We start from the raw sequence: 24,924 nt of genomic DNA, 5'->3' as shown, positions 1-24,924 counted from the left end.
AATCGGTATAATTGGTAACATGGTTTATTTGCAGTGTATTTACATTCATGTGCCGCACGTTTTACTCTACAATCATGACATTCAAAGTACAAAAACAGTAATTGCTGCAGTTGATTAGTCGCCACGTGAGATGAAATTCAGAAAAATCTCAAGAAAGAAGTGCTGTGTTGGACCACCCAGGAAATCAGTTTGAGTTTTTGTGTTTTCAACTTGCTGCTGGGATTTGAGATACACAAGATGATCGAGTGCAGGCGTGTCAGACTCATTTTGGTCACGTTGTAGTTCCAATTTCCCGCAGGGGCTCGTTATGACACTGAAACCATATAAATGATTAATCGCCTCGTCATATTATTACATATACAAAAGAAATTTAGGGATAACTAGTTTTGTAATCGGAAGGCAAGGATAATAGTTTGTTCAACTAAATAAAAAATGCAATATCTCAACATTATTGTTTATTATATTTGATAGCTTGAAATATTGGTACAGATTTTAGCAACATTCATTGAAGTCAGATGATTTGCTTTCACAGACAACATGAAATGATGGTGGGCTGGATCTGGCCCCCGGGCCTTGAGTTTGACACCTATGACCTAGTGTGACTAAATATCTTACCTCTACCGAGGAAGTTACATTGGTTAGTTATCGATATCACATGAAAAATACTTGGCCTATCTCCACTTTGTGGTGAGACGGAGTTTAAACTAAGGAAGAATCCTTCAAATTTGAATGGCTTCAGATTCAGTATGTTTCTCCCACTTTTGAATTTTTCCCTGCTCGATGGGGTTTGGGGTGAGGTTGGGGGTTGTTGTCAATCATTTCCAACAGTGGGCCTGTGAAGCCCTTTGAGACTCTTTTGTGATTAAGGGCTATACAAACAAACTTGACCTTTGGCAGAACGTAATAATACGTTGTACGCTTTCATTTGTCGTTTAGCTATTGTAGCAATGACAATCAATATTTGACGCTTGTGTATCAATACAGAGAATGTTACCATACATACACATACAGTATTGATATTTCTTTCCCCCAGATTTGTTTTCATGGCAGTGATATCAAAATAACATCACGACTATCATATTCTGACTAACCATTTGTATGAAAGCGTACAGTTTGGTGATCTGATTCAGGATGGTTAGTAGGCGTTGGGGGGTGGGTTCCTGACTGGTTCACACACACTTGGGTTTGATGAACTTTGGAGGAGGAGGAAGTTAAGAACCACAGAAAAGCGCCGAGTCACAACTTGACCTCGGCTATGTGCCGACGTCGACTTCTTCTTCAGTGTTTGTCGCAGCTGCATGGACGCTAGGAAATCGGTTAGATCCGCTAGTTCAATTCCACTAAATAAAAAAAGCGCTATAAAGTCAAGAGAGTACGATAAAATACACCTGGTTGGTTAAGCTAATAAAGTCAAGGAGTAAAGGCTTAGAAATGAGAAGTTGTGACTCACTACGTAAGCACCAGTATTTCAAACTTCAGACCGAGTCAAAGAGCTTATTGTTAGTCATTAGCATTCGCTAACTTTTTTGAAACCTTTTGTTGTTTTTAGCATCACTGACTCAACAGAACCAAACCACAGGGGAAAAAAATCCTCAAGCTTTTAGTCTGAATGAGATATCTCTTATACAACAACATTGCCTCGTGTTGTTTTTATTTGGCAGTAGAACCATTAGTTTCTACTAGCCGCTAACACGCTAGCACAACCTACTAGTGGTAGAAGCGGATGTTTTTGACGATACACACGTGTGTTAGCTTCATTAGCTCACATTCGCTGGGCAACGAAAGCCAACAATCTCAGCTACATTTTCGGGGGTACAAAAAGATGGACGGACTGTTATTGGTTGGCACGTCGTTAGCGCTGCTAGCTCTGTTAGCATAGCTAGCAGTGTAGCGCAAGATGGTCGGCCAGTGGGCTCAGATCGTTGTTTCTTTTTACAGTGAACCCTCTCTGATTCATGAATTGCCACTCAGATTTTTCTGTGGAACACAACTAAAACTATTGATTGAAAAGTAAGTATAATGTATATATAGGGTTAACTTTATATTGTGTCCTTGTGTCCAAGCATCCTTTGTGTCCTTAGCAATCAAAAGGTGTTATTAACGGCAACTAGCAGTTAGTAGCCATCATGAGCTGTTGTGAGTGGTCACTATGTTTATCCTTAGTAAGTGTGAGCATTGTTGGAGTATGTTGTGCATGATTTAAACTATTAATGTAGGCAATTACAAATATTTTAAATTTGGAACGTCTTCTATTTGCACATTGTTGGTATGTGCGTCGGGTCTGGGTCCCTAACTCACGCCAAACCGGAATATGCGAAACATCACGTGACCAACCCCGGAAAACAGGTTTGCGGACTTGAGGGCTCACTGTATCGACAAACCTTTGACCAACAACTGAGGGTTCAAGTCATTACATTCATATCGGCTGCATGGTGATCCGCGGATGTTAGCATCTTCGCATCACCGTTAACACGCTAACAAGCAAAGTGTCCCAAGTGTTTCGCGAAAGTTCAACAAGAGCATCAAGAGCGTCAAAAGACCAGCAGGGCCGAGGGTGGGCGGCGCCCTGCTACGCCCCTCTTCCGCCCGGCCCCCTTGCTCATCCTCCCACTCGGTCCTCCGCCGCTCCTTCTCGTCGTCGTCCTCGCCGCCACCCGGCGGTCCGTCGTCATCCTCCCGCACCTCGTTTTCGCTATTGCAGCGCTCGCCTCGGTGGCCCTCATAGCAATGACAGCGGAAGCGCTCCTCGAGCAGTTGAAGGTCCCGGGGCGAGTGCCACCCGCTGACGGTGAAGTCTCCGTCCCCCCCTGCGGGGCGGATGCTGTAGGTGGCGGCGTTCAGGTGCAGGTAGTGGCGCGCACCCGGGTTGCGGCGGACGCAGCGTCCGTTGTTCTGGCACAGGAAGTCGCTGCAGAACTCGGCGGCCCGCGTCACATTGGTGATGTACTGGCCCAGACGGTGGCTCAGGAACCAGCGCACCTTGGTGCAGTTGTGCTGCAGGGAGAACAGGAACAGAAACAACATCCATGAGGCCAAATTAGTACGAAAGTAGCTTGAGTTGCGCTTTCGTCACTGCCCAAACTGCTCGTGGTCAGGCTACGAAAGTTCATCGCGTAGCATTAGCATTTTGGCTAACAAGCATAGCATTATTTCAGACCGGGCTACGATGTTCAACCTGAAGCAGACAATATTAAGGCTGTCCTTTGTTTGTCTAGATGTGCCCTGACCGTGACCGGCGACCATTCCATCCTTTCTCTCGATGGGTCCTGACATTGCCCGGTGACCAGTCTAGGTTGTACGCTGCAGCTCACCTGTGACCCTATACCACGGGTGTCAAACTCATTTTTGACACGGGCCACATTGTACTTATGCTTTCCTTCAGAGGGTCGCGATGACTGTGAAAAATGTAAATGTATAATCGCCTCATCATATCATCACGTATACAGTGGAACCACGGCTTTCGTATGCCCTAGTTTTTGTATACGATTCGGTTTTCAACATTGTTTTTCGCCCCCAAATTTTCTGCTTTTGCACATCCGCTTGGTTTTTAGTACAGTTGAAAACGGTCCATTAATGCCTTTAAAGTATCCGCCTCCCCACATAACTACTACATTAATTTTAAAATGCTGGCATTTTATCAAACGTCTTTAAGAGTGAACACAATTTCAAATTGTGTTGCATAAGAACAAAAAATTTCCTTTTTCAGGGACAGAGGAGAGCAAACAAAAAGATGGCAAGGGCAAAGGGCAAAGGGAGCGCACGCCATCATTGTTGTTTGGGTGCGTGCGGGTGTCGTACGGCTCGCACTCCCAAAACACTTGCAGACGTTGCAGGAAGAAGCCTCGTTCCACTCCAAAGCGGACACAAACAGTGTGACTTACCGACATAGACAGAGCCCTCGTTTTATTTGCACATCATGAAAAAAAAAATGTTTCAACCATAAAACCATAAAGAAGCCCTCTTTGGTGATGGAGGAAAGTGCCATGCCAAATCCCCAAGATGGCAGCATCGCCCTGAAACAGCACGATGCTCTTCAGTGACACACTTTGACCGTTTGCTCTTTTAAAAGAAAGAAAGTGTGTGTGAAAAGAAACACGTCGAGCTTTGACACTCATTTTTTTCTGTTTTGCTTTTGTGATACCACAAACTGTCAAAGAAGAAAAACAAGACTGAGAACAAAGAAGGAACTCGCCGTGAGCAACGCTGAATCACCGCACGGCTTGAGCGGAACGTTCAACATTCACTGGCACGGATTGCGACACGCACGTTCTACTTTCGTCACATGGCCTGTTCATACCATCAATACTCTGCTGGGATGCCTAAACTTGTCCGACTTCCAACGCGTTGGCATTTCGCTCCCTCCTAATTGACGGGACAAGCCCAGATTCCCCACCTAATCTTCATCTTCCACTGAAAAGCGGCGCAGGTCCAAAATCCAAAGCGATGCAACATCGCCATCTACGGGGATCCGTTGGTCATGCCAGACCCAATTCTACGGCTCGCGGTTGAAAAACATACTCGGCGAACACATTCATCGGCGGCAGTAGACGAATAGAAAAGTTCAGGCAGTGAATGACTTCACTATCGCTGAACTTGGAATGAGGCATTTATAACAAGAGTTAATTTTACAGCATATAATTTCGATGGATAGTTCTGAGCTAAACTGGCTGTCAAGCTAGTTGGCTAAAATTTCGATTATTATTTTTTTGCTTCACCACGTGTTTAGCGGCCTTTAAGAGGCAAAAGGTGTAAACGTCGACATTTTTAACGATGTGTTGTGATTCTTTTTGATTGTCAATTATTCTCAGACACTCCAGTAGACCATGTGACGTTCCATCCATCCATCCATTTTCTGAGCCGCTTCTCCTCGCGCGGGTCGCGGGCGTGCTGGAGCCTATCCCATTCACACCTACGGGCAATTTTGAGTCTTCAATCAACCTACCATGCATATTTTTGGGATCGAACCCCAGTCCTCAGAACTTATATGAAATGTGTTTGTAGTCAGTTTGTGTGAGGTTGCAGCGCATCGTGGGGAAGAAGAAGAAGAAGAGCAGGTTCAGTTGCTCACCCGCGACGTGGTCAGGTTGAGGTCGCCCCAGATGACGAATCCGGCGGCTCCCAGCGCCGCGCTCTCGCCGATGGTCTGGACCAGGTCCTTCTGCGCAGAGGACACAGCGAGCTCAAGGTTAAGGTGTGACTTAGCATGTAGCTACTTTACATGTCTTTTTGATTTGAAAACAAAAACAACTGAATCCAACACATCTGAACTGTACCGCTGAATGGAAATTAAACTTTTTTTTTTTTTTTTTTACTATTAATGTTCATCATCTAGCATGTAGCATGTAATTAGCACGATGAGCCCTCATGTCTTCCCTCATGGATGTCGTTAGGGAAGACATGAGGGCAGTTGGAGGATGCAGGAGAGAGGCTTACATGACTTACATGGAAAAGGATGACACGCTGTGGCGACCCCTAACGGGACAAGCCCAAAGGAAAAGAAGAAGATCTAGCATGTAGCATAGAGCAACTGCAGGACTTAGCTACAGTATTTAGCATATGGGCAAGCGTGACGCATTACTTTGGTAACTTTTTGTTATTTGTTTTGGGAACACAAAGAAGGAACTGAATCAAACGGAGGTGTACTGCGTTGCTGGATGGAAATGAAAGTTTTGAATGCACGCTTAGCTGCTTAGCATGTAGCTACTTAGCATGTAGCGACTATGGGCAAGCATCTGTCTCATCTCCTTAGCATGTTTGTTTTTTGCATGTAGCAACTAAACGTGACATTCAGGGAGGTCTGACTTGGACTGTGCGAAGCTCCAACATTTTTAGAATGAAAGTGTACACCTTTCTCATAACTTCTAGGTGGCGGTGACATTGGTATGAAAGTGTACAGCTTTTTCAAAACCTCTAGATGGCGGCATACATTTATAAAATGGGAAAGCTTTTTAATTTTCTCCTATAGTTACTATTGACTTTTGACAATTTTTTTTTGGGGGGGGGGGGAAATGCGCATTATACATGAGAAATTACAGTACTCTTCGGCCCGCTGTTTACCACAAATGGCGGCATGCAAAATACAAGCAGAATGCGCAGTGTCACACTGTTAGCATTAAGCGTGGCCGCCGTGGCCTAATTAGCTGAAAGTTTGTTTCCTCACATTTCTCTCAATAAGAGGTTTAGAGGTTCTGTGTTGTTTCCAACCGCACTTAAAATTTTGAAGAAAATCTGAAGGTGGTAGGAAAGTTCTCGGTTGATTTCACACGTTACAGCGTAACAGACGTCCGTTACCGTGGTGAGGAAGGTGAGCGGCTCGTCACGGTATCCCAGCCTCAGGTAGACGTACGTGGGGAGGTCGTAGTCGTTGGAGGTGAGCGAGGCCACGCGCAGCGCCTCCCGCACGCGGTGGCGGGCAAAGTGCAGCTTGCCCACGCTGTTGGTGTGCGACTTGCGGATGGCGACCGACGGGTAGAGCGCCGTGCTGCTGTTCCACAGCCAGCGCAGTTCGTCGTTCCTCAGACTCTCCGGCAGCGGGCACAGGCCGGTGTAGTCGTCCTCGTGGAGGTTGTAGTTGTGGCAGTCCGGGTAGAGGTAGAAGCCCCAAAGGCCGTTGGGGCGCAGGCGCGTGCCCAGCTGGAGCGTCCGCTGCATGAAGGCCCGGGCGCTCTTCTCGAAGCGGCGCCGCGCCAGCTCCTCGACCTGAAAGCAAGTCCAACAATTCATGGATTTGAGAATTGGCCACAAAGTGCTTCTACCGTAGGGGTTCGCTAACTTTTGTGTCCAGTTGAACTGCAGTTGTCGCTATAGCGATTTTCAGCTGATCGTATTGGCTGAAAAAGATCCGATTTTTAAATGTTCTTTTTTTTTTTTGTCAAACCCACAAAATAATCCAGAAGTACAAATATATTCCCTAGACAAACAGCAGTATCTTAGTTTTATATGACATAATGAAATGTTTCAGGTTTGTGTGGTAGAGTGAAAACGACGAGACGCATATACTCGAAGACAACTGACCTTCTAACAACTGCTACTTTAACACATACAGAGCACAGGCATATATTCCAAAATCTGCGCTACAGCATTCTGTAGTTTTGGAGCGACTGTTAGGAAGGCGCGACCCTCACCTGCGCCGCCGTCACGTTAAGGTACGCTTTGGCGGTCAGCTCCCGCGACATACGCCGGTACACGTCCTTCTTGTGCCAGTTGCGGCTCCACTGCGGCCGCCAGAACTCCCAGTCGATGACGGCCAGGCCTCGGAAGTCTTCGGAGGGGATGAAGTGCTCGATGTCCTCGTAGGCCTTGAACAGGTGCACGTCCAGGCTGCCGTTCTGCGGGACGCCGCCGTGCACCGCCTCGCCCTGCGCCGTGTAGCGCGGGTAGTAGCCCAGCCGGTTGGCGTAGAAGATGGTGACGTTCTGGCCGGTCCAGCCGGCGCGGGGGCTGCCGCGGATGTGGAAGAGCCGGTCCAGGTTGACGCTGACGTTGTACTTGATGGCGCACATGTCCAGCGGCGCGTTCCAGGCGGCCACGAACGGCTTGCGGCCCACCAGGGGCAGCCGGGCCGGCTTCTGGGCCAGGGCGGCGTGCAGGAGCAGAAGCAGCCGCGAGAAGGTGAGGGCGACCGGGACCGCGGGCTGGCTGGAAGATGGAGCGCCCGCAGGCCCTGCGGGCATCCTGGTGATCAGGTGCGGGGACTGTCAATCATCCTGAAGAGAACGGAGCAAATATTTAGCTGGAGTTCAGCTATTTCTATTTTCACAGGTTTTGACCGCTTCTTTTCCCTTCGCTTCTAGAAAAAGCAAATGACATTTGACATTTTTCAAAGTTGTTCCACCTTCTGGGATTTGTTTAATATCTCCTGATGGAAATCCCTATCCCCGCCAATAGCAGGCAGGGGTCCGCTGGATCATTTTTCTCGACAGATAAAGTGAAAATTAGTGTTTCCTCTTTGGAAAAGAATCTCCCTAAGAGTACGTAAAACAATGCCAAACTGATTCCATTTCTTATACGGGAATTTATGTCGCTTGTCATGTTTTTAAAAAACAAAAGGTGCGAGAAGCGTGCGAAAAGTCGCTAAATATAGCAACAGAACCACCACGTTGGCAAAACAGATTGTGCTTTTGTAAACGTGCTGCTGTCTGATCGCAGCAAAAAAAAAAAAAAAAATCATCTTGCCAAATAAACTTGAATTATTTGATAAAGTGTATTATTCAACCCGCTCGGTATTCCACCGATTGAACCAATCATTCCTGTCGCTTTAATGCGCTACATTCCAAAGATCATTCCTGACTTTTGGAGACTTTTAATAACAGAGGGAAATGTCTGCGAGCGAAAGCACTGCTGAATGATGTTAAAAAAACAAACATTTTACGAGGTCTCTTAAGAGGATTTATGGGAACCAAAGCTGGAGGAATTTAGCCAGTGTAACGACACCTCAGTTGCCACGCTGCACAAAATCAGTTTAGGATCAGCGAATAACTCTGCAATCAACGTAAATGCTTTAATATAAGTATAATATGCTGTTTTGCAGTGGTTCCAATGCTCCAGACAGCATTCGAAATGCTAAAGTATGGGGGTACCTATAGGAAATAAAATATGAACCTGGCAAAAGCATTGGGACTCTTACAGGAAGTGGAAAGAGGAAAATGTGCAGTTTGGTCCAAAGTAATGGGACTGTTACGGGAAGTGAAGAAAATATGGACACAAATATTGGGACATGTGCAGGAAGTGGAAAGAAAAAGAAATGTGGAGTTTGGGACAAAGTATTGAGAAAGGTACAGGAAGTGGAAAAACGAAAATGTGGTGTTTGGACAAAAGTATTTTGCAATAAGTGAAAAGTGAAGCTACAGCAGCTTCCACTCTTGTAAAACCTTTGGGGTAACGTCTGTCTGTGGGGCATGTTCGTCTATTCACAAGCATTGGAACAAATCTCTCAACTCATTCACTGCCATCTACGTTGAAACTCGTCAATTGGAATCTAATCTAATCTAATCTTTACGGCCACCATTTTCTAGCGTTTTCGCGTGAAGGAGGATCTCGCCCACCTTGCTACGGTTTGCGAACCACTGTGACTGACGGATCCCTACAGATGGCGGTGTCTGACACGATGGTGAGAAAATATGATGCTGTTCATGCAGTGAATGACATAGGGCATGAAAAAAAGCCACTGACATTCAACTCGAGCCAGGCGGTGAGTCAGCGTCACTTAATGTTTCTTAGTTGTCTATCTGTGAATAAATGATTCTTTTGACATCAAAAGCCCTCTGTCAGTCTTGTTTTTGTTATTTTATAGTTTGAGGTGTCACAGAAGCAAAACACGGCGTCAACATCACTGATCTGCTAGAAATGTTTTTCACAAAAAGCTCGTTTTGGAATGAAACTGGTATTTTGGATTGTTCTGTAGCCGGCCTTGACTTTTAACCGCATGCTGGATTTCCAGAAGGTTCTGATTTGATTTAACAGGAATCGCCACAGGAATAATCCTGAGTAAAGAAAGTACATGGTATGCTGCTTGCTGCTGCGACTCTCATCTCAGAATATGAAATAAAACATTAAACTGGTCGACTTTTGGGTAGTCTTAATTTCATGCCATTGTCATGGAAGTAAGATGCTTTCGTCATGACCGTCCGTGCATGATATGCTGCTGGCTGCTTTGCTTCGCTGAGCTCAGGCGGAAAAAAACAAACTAGTCGTTAGACTGGTTGAGGTGTAGGTAGTCACACATAGACGACGTTGTCTAAAAATTCATGTGTTTTCATGGAAATAAGATTCATTAGTCACCACAGGGACATGATATGCTTCTAGAACTCAAGGAGAAGAAAACAAAGTGACTGCTTGGCATATGGATGATTGCGCTTTCATGTCATCATGGACAAGTTTCTTTAGTCAAGACAGTGCATGATATTCGGCTCGTTGCTATGCCGCGCACAATTTAGGAACTATAATTTCCCAAAAGTATTGGACTGTTGATGTGTTGGATAGTCATAAATGAATACTTTTGCCATTGAAAGAAGCTCTTTTAGTCAAGAGAGTGCATGATACGCTGCTGGGCCCATCTCAGCTCAGGAAGTAAAGCAAAACATACCCGACATATGAGTAGCCGTTATCCTGGAAACAAGCTTCTGTTGTCAAGACGGTGCATGATATGCTGCTGACTGCTTTGCTTCACTGAACAAACAAGTCATGATGCCGTTGTCATGGAAATAAGCTTGCCCAGTGAAGATAGTGTATGATAATGCTGCTTGTCGCTATGTCTTGTGGAGGAAAAACATTGTCCTGGTTGACTATTCGTAAACTGCTACCAAATTGAAATGCCTGGCCTTGATTGTCATGTTTACAGTTTGGCTTGTTGTTTAAGTTACAAAAGAAAACGTACCCAAGCCCTTTCGCAGAACAGCCTGGAAGTGATTAGCCGGCGTTTGTTGATGCCTGCGGTTCTTGTGGGTTCTCCTCGTTCGACAGATCCGCGCACGAGAGAGAGAAAGAGCGACGCCGTCTGATTGTCTCTGCTGGAAAATGTTGTGAATTTGAGAAGCGCTTTGGCATGAGCTTTGGATCATCCTGTCGCCAGGGTGGTTACGGAGGAAGGGAGCATGGGGGGGGGGGGGGGGGGGGGGGGATGGACTTTGTGACTCCGGACCAATCATCAGCAAAGTAATCCTCATTACTACAAGAACTTATTAAACAAAACAAAAAAAGATTAATTGACAACTAATTGATTATCAAATTAGTCGACTAAGACCTTGTTTCACTTAAAATTGTCCAAATCCTCAGAATTTCAGCCTCTCAACAGTAAATATTATTGATTATATATATGATAATAATAAAGCAGACGGATTATCTTCGTGTTTCATCAAAATAAGACATCATCTTTGACTTCGGAAAACAACGATTGTCGGTTTTGCCGATTTTCTGGCAAATGTTACGGACCAAACCAGGAACTGAAAAATAATCAATTGATTTTTGTAAATATTTTGAACTGTCCGTTAGAAATAATGTTCTGTTTTTTTTTTTAACCAAGGGGTCAAAATTTAAAAACGTTATTTTTTTTAACCAAAGTTTAGCCGCCGATTGTTGAAAATCTGAAATGTATGGAGAACATAGGAAAAAAAACAACATGATTTTATAGTTTTAGGCCTCCAACCCCTGAAACACATTTGAACTCATGAAAACACACATAAACTTGTAAAATGATCAAAAGAACCTTTTGAAGTACAGTGGTGCCTTGAGATATGCCACACGTTCACTGTAGAACAACAAAAATACAGAGTTTGACGTTGGGGATTGGAGCTGAAGCCCCTGACGGCGGCGCGCCAGAGAGCAGAAGCCAAAAAAGAAAAAAACCCAAAAAAACAGAATCCCTCAAATGCGCCATCTGTCACAAAAAACGCCGTCTGACATCACACCTTGATCCTTGGATGACCAATCTGGGAACGGCGTCACAAAAACACCGCAAATTCAAAACACGCTACATGGATAAAAGAATTGGTACACCTGCAAGCTTTCTTTCCAGTCTTACTAAAAGAGGTTTAGAGTGTCTGTCCGTCGTCCCAAACTAGTTGATGGCCTTGTTCTTCCACATCACACTCATCCAAGCAGCTCTTGCTAGGTGCACTACAGAAAAGGAACTTGCCCTTAATCTCTTCCGAAAACGTTAAAAAAACCGAGGCTTTTCCTAAAGGTAAAAATAAAATAAAATACGTCTGAGTTAAGGCCATTTTGGTTCACACGTTACAAAATGAAAAATAAAATACAATACCATTACGTAAAGCCCAAAAATAGTTACGTTTATTTGTATAGCCCTGAATCACCCAAAAAATAGAATCAAATAAAATAGGTTTACAGTTAATACAATTTTGTTTTCCCGATTGATTCATTAAAATACAGTTGAAAGTTCAATAAAATATATTCAAGTAAAAAAAAAAAAAAAAGACTAAACTAAAACAAGTTTACTGTTAATTTGAACGTTTTAAAGATTCTACTCTAAAATACGCATTTGCTGTGTAATTATTTTTCCTGGATTATAAAATCAATTTTAAAATAAAAAGACTTTTGAAGTTCATTTTAGTTTGCAGATGATCACAAAATACACTTATTATAGAAATAAAATAACACGAGTAAGGCGAGTCAGCATCGCTCACAGCGCATTTCTTACTTCTTTTTTTCTGTAGCTAAATGAGTATTTTGCCATTGAAAGCCCTTTTTCCATTATTGTTTTGTGTTTTGTTTTATAGTTTGAGGTATCACAAAAGCAAAAAATATATTGGCATGAAAATCTCCCCCAAAAAAACCAAACACCTGTGTCGCCACTTTTACGACCTCTGCCTTCTCTAAGTCGTCTCTTGGCCCTCGCCGCAATTACACCGTAAACGTCTCACCTCTAAAAAAAAAAAAAAAAAAGAAGTGCCACTTGGGGCATTTTTTTTAATTCAAAACGGGGTGAGCCAACATTCCTGGTGTGAACATTCCTCCCTTTCCCAGTTGTACCGTGACAGCTGGCGCGCCCAAAATAAACCACACAGTAAACAAAAAAGTGAAGAAAAACAACGACACATGCGTCCTAACCCCAGTTACCCGATTACTCACCTGCAGATGAGGTGGGTTCTTTGTCTTGCGGGGGGGGGGATCATGTCGGCCCCAAACTCATTCCACTCGACCAACGTGCGCCCCTGTCAGTGCGACTGTGTGGAAGACGAGCCCGCCGTGCCGGCTTTTATAGCCCATCGCCTGCAGGGAGGAGAAACAACATCGTGATTACATTGCGGGAGGGGGCGAGAGACGTTGACACACAGTGAAAAAGAGAGAGAGCCAGAAGAAGCCTTTGAGGTGATCAGAGCCAAGCGGGAACGGGAACGCACGATCCCGTGCATGTGTTTGCACTTCACACTCCAACCAACAGGAGGCAGCGTGTTGGCAGGCCTCCGCAAACTGCTTTCTTTCCAAACATTTCGATGTCTGATTTTGTCCGTTCGTTACTCTTATTCAATGAAGTAGTACGGTGGCCTGGAAGTGCAAAACAATATAACAAATTGTGAAACACTTTAACATTTCAGAGAACACAAAATCAAAATACGAAACACTTTTACGAAAAGACGAACGATTCTTCCCTTGAATTCTCGCTAGCATCCTCTCGCTTTAGCAACCGGCTTCTTTGGAATTTGGTTCGTCTTTTTGTAAAAATGTTTCGTCTTTTGTTTTTGTGTTTTCTGAAATGTTAAAGTGTTTCACAATTTGTCATATTGTTTTGCACTTCCAGGCCACCGTAAAGTAGGGCTGGATGGTACATCGTTAAAATATATATATATATATATATATTTTTTTTCCCACAAAAATCACAGTTTCAATTTTCTTTTTTTTTCTTTTTTTTTTTCTCTTTGCAAATATGAAACGAAATTACAATCAAAAGAAGGTTTTTTTGTTTTTCCCTTCTGGCATTTGCTTAATTTCTCTTGACACCAAACAAACTTTGAAACCGTTTTTTTCCTGGAGTTTTTGTTTTGTTTTTGTCTTTACGACAAGAAAGGTTTCCGCTGGGAGGCAATCGCAGAGTTTATCGCCAAAGACGTGGTGCCCGTTTACGTTGGCCATAAATGGGGACTATTTTAAACCCCCATTTTTCATTTTTAAATTTGACATTACATTGATTTCATAGCACTTACTGCTAACTCTTAGTAGTGAAGAAAACACTTTGTAAATTACGGCCTACAGTAAGACTACTAGTTGTGGTTTAAAGTCCAATAAATATTAAATTGGAAGGTTTTTCAAAAGTCATTACTTTCCCTGGTAACTAATTACTGTACTTTCACACTCTGATACTCAATCAGATATTTTACTGGTTCTAGCTTGTTGTGCTAGCCAGATGCTAATCGTCTCTAACGATGGGAAATGTGGAGGCTTCACGTCAACACAAACAGTTGATTGGTTGTTGTAATTATTTCCGATTTCTGGCATACGTTTCTTTTCCCAAGCGCTATTGTCAGTTTGAGCTTTTGAATGTTTCCTGAGGCCATTTCAATGTGGGAAAATCCATTGTGCCTGGAGTTTCGTCGAGTTTTGTTGTGATAGCGAGCAGCTTTTTGCTGAGGAGCAGGAAAAGTCTTCTCCGTTTATGTGGAGCGCACAGAGAAGACGTATGCTTTGCATGCATTCAGGAGCAGAAGCGCAGACCGCATTCTAGACATCTACTCATTCGGGAGCCAATTACGCAGCCCGCCGCCTAGGCCTCGTCACATCGGAGCTGAGAATTCAGAGTAAGCGTCGGCTGAAGTCTCCGCGCCGCGACTCCCGGCCAAATTCTTGCGGCCGACCGGCCCAGACAAAAGTCTGGGCGGGAAGGCGACCCCTGTAACGTCTCTCAAAGCTTGAAGATCATGCGAGATGATGACTGCGCTTTTCTTTGCACCCCCTCCGAGGGTGAAAGCGCTCACCCCCTTCCTGGCGGGGCCGCCGTTCCCACATATGGATCGCGTTACGAGAGCTTCTGCTCCAGACAGGCCGCAGGAAGCGGCGCTCGGCTCACACTTCAAGTCGACGGCCGATTCAAAGTGCGTTTGCGACGGCGAGAAGCTGAACGTTAGCGCCGTACGCGAAGGTTGTGCCGAGTTTACAAAGTTTACACCACGGCCGGGTTTTGTCCAAACATTACACGCAAGCTGACTCCTTGTGGCTTCTTTCATCTGCAAGGCGTGCGATAGACACGCCAGGCCACTTGTTGGCACTGTCATTTTTGTAAAACGACACCCAGAGTTGGCACTGAGTCATTAAGCCTCTTAGCCAATGTGGCTAAATAGTATAAAAATCTCCTAGCCACACTTGTGTGTAGTTAGCCACAACATCACGTGTGTTTATGTGGTTAAACCTTTAGCCACACTTAGCCGGTCCTCGTCACTGCGAAGTCAAAAAGCATTTTCGGATGTGGGCCCACTTAAAACTACCTCGCCATCAATCAGGAGTGGGGCTGAATCATTTGGGAAAATACAAGTTGTTTTGGGTTTGTTGTCATTTGAAACTGCTTACATTTCTTGAAGACTGCATCATTTGCACAATTGCCATTGTATCGGCATTACCACATTACCGGTGACCATCGCTCAGAGAGTCCCCCTAGTGATTCACTTGATTGATTCACTTGTTATTTGATCGTCTTTAAGACGGATCTTCAGGACTTTATGTGGAATTTTCTCAAATTCAACCTTTTTAGTTGAAGATAAACAATACTCTAAATCTATGGTGGTAAAATTTAGCCCACCTTTAGCTATCAGGTAATTGTAACAGATTTGAAAAGCAGTGAAAGTGGTCAAAGTGGCCCCAAATGACTAGCTAGTTATGCCAGTGCCGCCGCCGCCGCTCGGCATGACAAACCAAAGCGAGATTAGCGGCTCGCGCATTCATGAACAAGGCAGCTAGCTAGCTGCGAGAACAAATGTGAATCGCAGGACCCATTGACCGTCAACACTTTAAACGCACATCGCGGTAATAAATACGCATGCTTCAAGTCAGCGCTGAGCGGCATCGGGTCGATGCCCCGCCCCCCGCAGCTGGGAAAGCCCCTGAGCCTGACTGCTTATAGCCAGAAGGCTCACTCGAACTTTTATCAGGAAAAGCCTTTAGAGTTTTGACGCAGGCAATTTTGATTTGAACGTGGGGAACATTCGCTTCCTGCTTCAATTAGTAATGGGCGAGGTGGCGAACGGGCAGCGTGAACACTGGACACCACACACACTTTCATTGATATTGAACAAATACATTTTTGAATTTTTATGTCAATAATCACGTTTCCTCCTTAGCTCCCCTTCATTGTGAGTCCCTCAGGGCTCCATTCTTGGGGCACTTGTGGTTTCTTTGTACATGCTCCAACTGGCTCAGCCACTTTGATGAAATGTCATGCCACTGCTACGGTGATGACACCCAGACCTAATTCTCTGCCAAGCCCAGTAACGTGAACCGAGTGATCTCCCTCCATGGGTCTTTAGCAGCTACCAAAGAATAGATGTCCCAAAATGTTCTTTATCTGAACCATTTTTAGTTGGTTCTGAAATCTTTGTTGCCGCTGCTTCTCAGTTTATTGGTCTCCTTTAACTAGAACATTAAACCCACTGCTAAGACTCTCAGTATCTTTTTAACATGACATTTGACCATTATGTCATTAAAGGTGTTCAGTCCCGCTTTCTTCAGTTACGAAACATTGGTCGAATAGGAGCTATTTTTACTGTCGTTCGTTAAATCCGACTGTCCGTCAAATTGTAGCACTTTTTTCGTGGCCTAAAAACACCGGCACAGAACAAAATGATTGTAAATAAATATTAAAAAGCTTTCAAATGTTTGAAAAGTTTTAAAGTTCATCTAAACTTGCTTCAATAGTGCATGGGAGGGGCAATTTTGAGTTCCAACTGAACGCTATTTCCTGTCCGTTACATCCGAAGTCCGTTAAACCGTGGTTCCACTGTAGTGTAGGAGTACTGAAATAAATGAACGATTCTACCATATTCTAATTTATTGAGATATACCCGTAAAGGCCTTCATGACCTCCCTTCTTGATACATCTCTCTTTGTATTTATTGTTCTTCATAGTCAATAATATTACATGATGAGCTCCTCGTTCCTCATTCAACTGCACGACCTCTTCATAAATTGCACAGGTTCTGGACAGAAATCTCTGGGGGTCTCGAAAAATCTGTCCAAATTCTCTAAAATGACGAAGAAGAAGTCAAAGGAGGCGAGGTACAAGAAGAAGTCGAAGAAGAAGACCAAGACCGAAAGCACATCTTTTGATGTTTTCCGTTTCCAGTTCTGAGCGCTTGTGTAGGTTGCCATGTTTTTGCTTGAGCTGCCATGTCGTTTTGGGGGGTCTGCCACGCGAGAAGTGATTTGGACACAAAATCAACACATGGATGACGGGTGGCTGGGACGGCGGCCATGTTGTTGTTCTTCTTGCACTCACTTGAACTCCCTGTAATATTCCGACTCCCGAGATTTATTTGTGTGGGTTCGTCCAGCTGATGATTCCTCATGACTCACTTCTATTAAATTTAATGGACTTTTATTCAAGTTTCTTGTCTTTCACGTCATTGGTTTATTATTATTATTATTTATTTTTATTTTTGTTTACAGCTTTTTGCCTCACCGCTGTTCTGTGAGAAAGGCATCGACATGGAATTTCCCGGCTTCTGAGTTCGTATCAGAAGTGAGAAAGGATATTGGGAACAATACTCCCTTCTCCCACCTTGTTGTATTGAAAGCAATTGTCACACCATATGCTATTGGTAGAAGGACGATGAGGATGGAGGTGCCAGGCAAGAGAGCGAGAGGAAGACCAAAGAGAAGGTTGATGGATGTCGTGAGGGAAGACATGAGGGCAGTTGGTGTTCGAGAGGAGGATGCAGGAGGAGACGCGCTGTGGCGACCCCTAAAGGAACAAGCCCAAAGGAAAAGAAGAAGAAGATATTATTTCTGTGAAAGTTGATGCTGGGTAAAAAGGCCCCTCTGTCAGCTACTTCTGTTTGACCCAGTTTTGTATCCGCTTTGTCCATATTTGGCTTAGACCGCCCCCTTTCCTCTGATCGGTTGCCTCCGTGTTTGTTACGTCGACAGCGCTGGCTCGGGAGCGGAGAGGTAGGCGGACATCTTGGCTAGTGACGTGGATGAGGTCAAAATTCAAATGAGCTGATTTCAGGCCTCTCGGCAGAAAAATGTCTGGAACTCGGAAAAAATGTGTGGATCATTTTAATTCATATTTTACATATTTACTGAGGACAATATTGCATCCCAAAGACAAGAAAAAAAGTTGGCTTGGTAAAATATGTCCACTTTAAAATAGTGTCAAAAGCCTAATTATGTCACATAGCCCAATTCAAAAAAATGAAACGAATATTATACCGAGACACTGCACACACACTCTGAGTGAAATATTTCATCATTTCTTTAATATATATGTTTAATTTTAATGATTGTACTTTACAGCAAAGGAAAAAAACAGCTGTAGGAACTAGAATGTTACCTAAGAAACAATGAAAATATTTTTCAACGTAGATATTAGGCAGGAATTTGACCTCTGCAAAGTATTTCCCAAGCGTTTAATAAAACTATACAATGTCTAAGTAGTGAAAGAAATGAACTTTGCCACCATTTTCTAAATTATTGAGTTGTCAGTGTATATTATAACGCCTTAGCACCCAGCCCGTCGTTTATTTCACGACGGGCTTCGTCGTGAAATAAACTCAAATTTTATTGTTACTGCATCCTACTGAGACCGATTTCTGTGCTCAGTTTGTGTACTCGCGGGCGTTCAGGCAGCCTGTTGTCACGCCGACAAGATGAAGGCGAAGACGACGACGACGCCGAAGTGAAGACAAACACCAAGCGGCTAAAATGGCAACTTTTGCTTCTTCCAACACAACCCAAGTACGTTTCCTTTTTTGTGTTCCCATTTAAAACATGCTGAAATGTTTCATTTGGACCGTGGTGCCTTGAGATACAAGTTTAATTGGTTTTGTGACCATGCTTTAAAAACGAAAAAAATCGGAACCGTGAGAACGCGATGGTCCACTGTACATAAAACAATGTCCAATTGATTCACAAACACTATTGGCTTGATGATAGTGTGTTAAATAAATCAAAGTGGCCCTCGCGTCCTTCCGATTTTTCTGTACGTGGCCGTTGAAAGGAAAAGTTTGGACACCCCTGTAACTCGGCAAACTGAGTCAGTCGCTGAAAATATGAGAAAAATGTCAAGATTGTTGATGCGAACCACTTGAAGCGCAACACTCTGAGCCCTCGAGTCACTTGGTCTACTTGTGAGGAGAACACACACACAGACACACACACACACACACACACACACACACACTGAGTGACTGGGTGAGGTTCTGAGCGGTTGTGCTCAACTTTTGGGGCCCGACCAATCGTGACACTCCATTTGTCCAACCATTTGATGACTAACAACAACAGTTGAGCCTAAAAACTGCTTTCAGGGAAAGGGAATTACGGTCATTAAGGCTCAAATTGCAGTTGTTTGCCGCTTTGAAATGCAAAATTAACAAATCGAGTTTGTGCGCTTGCTTTGACTGACGTCATCTTTCTCGTGTTTTTGGGAGTTAGCCGCCTGCTGTCGATCAGCTTAATCCTCACGACTGGCCGAATGTCCTCTTCTTTAACGCCATCGGAGTGCGTGTGCCTGTACAGGAAACTAGTAAATACCTTTTTAGATTTTTAACAGCACTTTCCTTCCCTGCAAGTACACATTTCAGTATGTCTTACCAAACATTGGTTTACGTGGTGACTGATAGCCCAGAAGTTGAATTTTAGCTTGACTTGAAAGGGACATCCGAAAGCAAGCGTTCTGAAGTCACACTTATACAAACATACACTTGTTTACTGTTGCTCAGAACAAGGCGTTCAGAAATAATCTTGGTTGATGAGCCGCATGCTGCTTCACCACATCGAAAAGAAGGGCTGACTTTTGAAAGTTATTTTAAAATATACGTAACTCATCCACTGCCATGGACGTTTATAGTCATCAACGGGAATCCAACCGTTCACTGCCACGCCGAATATATTTGTCGGTTTTTCAACGGGTTGGCGTGGAAGAGGGTCTTGTGCAGCTCGTCTGTGAAATCCAGTTTTGTAAACCGCTGTAATGACAAAGAAGACACCAGGAGATGGCGGCATTGCATCGCTTTGGATTTGAAATCAGCACAGCTTTTCAGTACAAGATAAAGATTCGCCACCGAATCTCGGCTTGTAATGTCGTTTATGAGGGAGACGAGGTCTTTTTAAGCAGATCTCGGTGCTGAAAAGTGCGTCCTCCGCAATGGCTGGCAACATCTTGTCTGCTACCAGCTACTTAGCTTATGCCTGGATAAGACTACAAGACAAATTTGGTCTTTTCTGAGTCAACTCTTTCTTTTGGAAGGTTTTGGTGCTGATATTGCCACCGAACAATTTTCTATGGGTCTTGAAAGATCAGTCAAAATGCTTGGAAATGGCTGTCAATATGAGGAAGTCTGATTTGAAAGTGATGAGTTAATAGAAATGTGTAATGTTTGTAATTTGTTCTTGTGTGATGTCAGATTTCTTGCTGAAATCATATACTGTATACATTTTTTCCCCCATCATCCTGAGTGGAAATTCCGTAGCACTTTTTTTTAGTTTGGGACTTTCCCGTTTTAGGATACGCGAACAGGAAGTGACTTGTGTGTGGGAGGATGTTTAGACAAAGAGACACTTGACGAGAAGACAGATGCCCAGCAGCGTGATGACGCACAGGCAGGAGAAGTGAAGCGAGAGGAGGCTCAAGACGCCCCCCAGCGGACTGTCGGACGGCGGCGCAAGGGGGCGTCGGGCGGGCGGCGTGGGCGACGCCATCTGTGGCACCTCGCAGTGGATGCCGGTCCAGCCCTGGTAGCACTGGCAGGTGAACTTGTGTTTCATGTCCAGGATGTCCCGGTGGTCGGGGTGGCCGCTGACGCGGAAGCGGAGGCCCGACAGCGCCACCTGACGGCGGACGGTGAAGAATCGCGGGTTGAGGTGCAGGTAGGCGCCCGACTCCAGTCTCTTGCGGACGCAGCGGCCGTTTTTCTTGCACAGCGCTTTGCTGCACAGCTTGGCGGCCGACGTCACGTTGACCACGTAATGGCCGAGAGGGCCGTCGATGTACTTCTTCACCGTCAGACAGTTCCTCTGCACAAACAAGCATAACTCTCGATACATCTTTGAGTCCTCTGGCCTAGGGCTCCACGGTCAGTCGAGTTGATTTGTCAGGATGATTTTATTTCCATTTTTAAGTGAATTCAAAGGTTTGTTTCTCAATACATTATGATTATACATGTTTGAAGATAATTGGTGGAATGTGCTGTACAAAGACTGAGAACGACTGTATGTAGTACTGAATTGTGGAGATGTAGTGTGAAACTGTTTTTCACCATTTCAGTTGTCCTGATTTTGTTTTTTAGCCGTGGCCAAAACGGTGCCTGGTGACGTAATTGCGAGTTACTTCGTTATAATTACTTGGCCCATTTCTACCACTACTTCAGTTAGCTAGTTTAATTGAACTTGCTTAATTTGCCTTTTCCATGAAAACTAACACTAACAAATGCATCTTCGTGTGTGTGTAATGGCTTGAATGAGTAGTTGGGATCATTTCTGCACTTGTATCTGCAGAGTTTGAAGGGCAACACACGTCAGTTGTGCAACTCACATTTTTAATGAAGCTGTTTATGTCTTTACTTTTACGCACTTTGTCTTTCCGTTAGGCAAGACGGGTATTTGAGCGGGCCGCCACCATTTGCTCTGTCAATGGGTTCTATCAACAAAGCTGTGGCAGAATTGAAGTTATCATTGTTTATAGGTTAAAGCTGAAGAAACCTGGTGGTTCAGATTCTTTTGGCTTTGGACTGCCATGAAATTAGTGTATTTATGTGAACATGACCATGACTTGTTATGAGGTAGTAGGGAATGAGTGAAGTAGCCGAAAAACTTCGACACAAATGAATTGTCCTTAGGCGGTGATTCCTTCGTTTGCTATCATCATCATCATAATCATCTTCAAGGTCATTACCTGCGATCTAGCGTATTCTGACGAACCCCAGAGGACAACACCGGACGCTCCGAGGGAAGCACTCTCACCGATGGTGTGCACCAGGTCGCTCTGACAAAGACAGAGAAGTATACAATTCGACTTCTGCCAAGAACAACGTGTCTGGCCGGAAGCATGACAACCAAGACTGTCTAAAGTAGTTACCTCTGACAGAACCACGAAGGTGTAGGCGTAGAAGGGTCTGGAGTAGACGAAAACCGGCAACGTGACGTCTGGGCGTGCGATGGAGGCGATCCTCATGGCCTCCTTGACTCGGTAGTGGACAAACTTGACGGTGTTGGCCGAGGACCTGAGCTCGTAGTCCAGGTAGATGGATGGGTACAAGGCCGTGCTCTCCTTCCACAACCACATCAGGTGGTCGTTTCGGACGTGCTCCACGTTGGGGCATTCGCCGGTGTAGCGCCGCGGGTGTTGCTTGTAGCCGTAATTGTAACAGTCGGGAAACAAATAGAAGCCCCACAAGCCGTCCGGTCGGCGACCCCCGGCTAAGGCCAAAGTCAGATTCATGAAGGCCTGCGCGGCTTTCTCGAAGCTCTCCTTGGCCTCCTTCTCCACTTTGCTCTCTGGCCAGTTGGGGTGAAGCTTCCGAATCTGCTCCTTGGACTTGTTGCGGTAGATGTCCTTGCTGCCCCAGTTGCGCACCCACTGGGGTCTCCAGTTCTCCCAATCGATAACTCCCAACCCTCGGAAGTCCTTGTGGGGGATCAGTTTGTCGATGTCGTTGCGTGCCTTGCTCAGGTGTTTGGCGATGCTCTGGTTCTGCGGGAGCCCCCCGTTGACCGGTAGGCCCGAGTTGGAGTAGTATGGATAATAGCCCAGGTGGCTATGGTAGAAGATGGTCACATTGGGTCCGCTCAGGGTCTCGTTGAGGTTGGCCACGATGTCGAAGACGCTCAAGTCCAAATCCACCTGGAAGCGCATGCGGCACGGCTCGGTGGGAGCGTTCCAGACCACCGCGAAGGGCCGATGAGGGATCGGGGGCGCCCGGGCCGGCTTGGGCGAATCCTTCCGAGCTCCGACGCTCACCCCCGAGCTCAGCACCAGCACCAGGACCCGGAGCCCCATCGACGCCATGTGCCCCCGATCCCGGCTATGTGGCAATTAGTGGGTGCGCAGCGGAGGGCGATGGAGGCCAAACAGACGCATTAGGAGCTTCATTGAGCATACATAATCAAATGGAGGACACATGAGCAGGAGGATGATGAAGAGGAAGAATGTGCTCCAGTTACACAACAACACTAGGCAAGGCTTACCGTTTTCATGATGAATCATTATTGATGGACTTTACCTAATAAGACCCAATTTATTATACCTAGGAAGTTGGAACATCACTTTTCTTCTCATTCTTCTCCCAAAAAAATGGAGGGGGTTGTTTCTCCATCCATTTTCCAGCCACTTTATTTCCACTAAGAGACACGATTGTTTTGCGAATGACATGAAAGGAGCTCCGTGGAGCCACCGAGAGTTCATTCTGCCGTCGACTTGAGCGTATTTCCTCCTCAAGAAGCTTAAGTCCAGCGCCCCGTGAAGGTGAAAGACCATATATTGTTTTGCAATTTATGCCACCAAACGTTGTACGGGACTTCCAAAAAGCTATCGATTGTATGTAGAGAGGCTGAATACAAATATTTTTTGGAGCTGATCTATACCATTTATGAGCAGAGGGTCGCCTTGCTAGTTGACTTTTTTTCTTTCTTGTAATTAGTTATTCCTCAACACCGCAAGTTCAGGCACCACTGAACTTTGTTACTTGCCACCACTGCTGCAAAGCTGCAATTAATCACAGTGATCCCTCATGTAGAGGAAAACCTCAAGAGGAGGAGGTTTTGTTCTGGTGCTGCCCGGCCTGAGTGCGGCGAGTCCTGCCGACCGCCTGCAGGCCCACAAAAACCCAACTGGAAGACATAGAACTCCAGACCACAAAAGAGTGGAATGAAGCCACCGAGAGTTCATGCTGAGCTCTGTTTTGTCGAAAAAAAACCTCCTCTGACGACATCCAGATGAGGCCCGAGAGGATGGAATTTTTGAATCTTTCAATCACCCGTCGGTGCAAGAGCACCATTCATCAACACAATTATTTTTCAAAGATTTTGGTAGACCGAGCCCAAATACTTATTCATAATTCAAGCAAACTGGCTTCCAGGGAACATTGCAACACGGACAAACTTAGAAACCATAAATGAGGATGAAAATACCCTCCACAACAGCAGGTGGCAGCGGTCCAATATGGACAAACTGTATGCGTCACTGTAAATAGCGCACGTGTAGCTACGCACATAGTGTAACCTTTCCAACAGCAAGACTTTAGATTTTCTTTTCTTAAAAGCATCTGTAAACTTGTGTTTTGTGCCAGTTCTAAGTTCAGTTTGATTAATTAATTAGAATTATTTCTCTGGACGATTTTTGGTAGCATCCTAGATTTTTTTTAAATGAGAAAAAAAAAGATTTCTTTTCAAATATATACTGAAAAAAAATTATTTGGGGGAGGGGAAATGTTTTTTGATTAAATTTTTTAAATATAATTTTTAAAAATAACATTTTGTTTAATTATTTCTGTGGAAGTTGATGCAAGAGAATGATGAGGTGAAAAAAACAAACTTTATTTAAATAATGTCATTTGCTCTTTCTGCAAGCAAAAGGGAAAATCAATTGACGTCAGAAATGACGTTCTTATTCTGCAGTGGTGCCTTGAGATGCAAGTTTCATTTGTCCCGTAACCACGCTCGTGTGTCAAAACACTCATATCTGAAATCATCTTTGCCCATTGAAATGAATGGAAAGGCAATTAATACGTTCCAGCCCTTCCCCCAAAAAAACAAAAACAAAAAAAACATTCGTTTTTTCAACATTTTTTTCACAATAGAAATTGGACTCAACAATATTGTACTGAATAAAAAGCATCTGCTTAATGTAAAACCACACAAACAATTTTGTGTTTTCATATTTTTTAAAGAAAACAATTTCAACGTTCACAAGACGGAGGAGAAAAAAAGTCAACCCTTGTTTTTAATAACTGTTTGACCCTTGACCCTTTGGCAGCAATGAGCTCAAGCAAACCTTTCTCTTAGTTGCAGATCAGATGTGCACAACCATCAGGATAAATATTGGGCTATTCTTCTTTGCAAAAATTCCTGCAGGAATGTCTGCTGTGGAAAGCTTTCTTAAGGCCATGCCACAATCGGGTTGAAGTCAGGACTTTGACGGGGCCACTCCAGAACACGTATTTTCTTGTTCTGTTCTCGATTTGCGTCCTGTTGTCCTCTTTTGAGCTTCAACTGTTGGGCAGATAATCTTAATATCTTGATAACGAAACTTGTCAGTTAATGTTTCCGTGG

General features: G+C 44.5%; 2 protein-coding genes across 5 annotated transcripts; both read right to left on the bottom strand.

The window, feature by feature from the left end:
- Nucleotides 1-8: 8 nt before the first annotated feature.
- On the bottom strand, nucleotides 9-12,716 carry hyal4 (hyaluronidase 4). 3 transcript variants are annotated; one of them, XM_061773308.1, is made up of 6 exons: nucleotides 12,586-12,676; nucleotides 10,376-10,508; nucleotides 7,125-7,706; nucleotides 6,292-6,699; nucleotides 5,069-5,158; nucleotides 9-2,994 (listed from the first exon to the last, which is right to left on the bottom strand). In XM_061773308.1, exons 3-6 carry the CDS (start codon nucleotides 7,671-7,673, stop codon nucleotides 2,467-2,469), a joined length of 1,575 nt encoding a protein of 524 aa, XP_061629292.1. In that variant the 5' UTR covers nucleotides 7,674-7,706; nucleotides 10,376-10,508; nucleotides 12,586-12,676; the 3' UTR covers nucleotides 9-2,466. The 3 variants fall into 3 exon arrangements, with proteins under 3 accessions (XP_061629292.1, XP_061629291.1, XP_061629293.1); XM_061773307.1 differs by having other exon boundaries at nucleotides 10,376-10,505; nucleotides 12,586-12,606; XM_061773309.1 differs by lacking the exon at nucleotides 10,376-10,508 and having other exon boundaries at nucleotides 12,586-12,716.
- A 5,041-nt stretch (nucleotides 12,717-17,757) lies between these two features.
- hyal6 (hyaluronoglucosaminidase 6) lies at nucleotides 17,758-22,751 on the bottom strand. Of its 2 annotated transcripts, XM_061774896.1 has the most exons (4): nucleotides 21,734-22,751; nucleotides 21,551-21,640; nucleotides 20,258-20,673; nucleotides 17,758-19,625 (listed from the first exon to the last, which is right to left on the bottom strand). In XM_061774896.1, the coding sequence occupies exons 1-4, from the start codon at nucleotides 22,661-22,663 to the stop codon at nucleotides 19,562-19,564; spliced, it is 1,500 nt and encodes a 499-aa protein (XP_061630880.1). In that variant the 5' UTR covers nucleotides 22,664-22,751; the 3' UTR covers nucleotides 17,758-19,561. The 2 variants fall into 2 exon arrangements, with proteins under 2 accessions (XP_061630880.1, XP_061630881.1); XM_061774897.1 differs by having other exon boundaries at nucleotides 17,758-20,673.
- Nucleotides 22,752-24,924: the final 2,173 nt, after the last annotated feature.

The sequence above is a fragment of the Phyllopteryx taeniolatus genome, chromosome 5 (assembly GCF_024500385.1).
Source record: "Phyllopteryx taeniolatus isolate TA_2022b chromosome 5, UOR_Ptae_1.2, whole genome shotgun sequence".
NCBI classification, from domain to species: Eukaryota; Metazoa; Chordata; class Actinopteri; order Syngnathiformes; family Syngnathidae; genus Phyllopteryx; species Phyllopteryx taeniolatus.
This window is presented reverse-complemented; position numbering and strand designations above follow the sequence as displayed.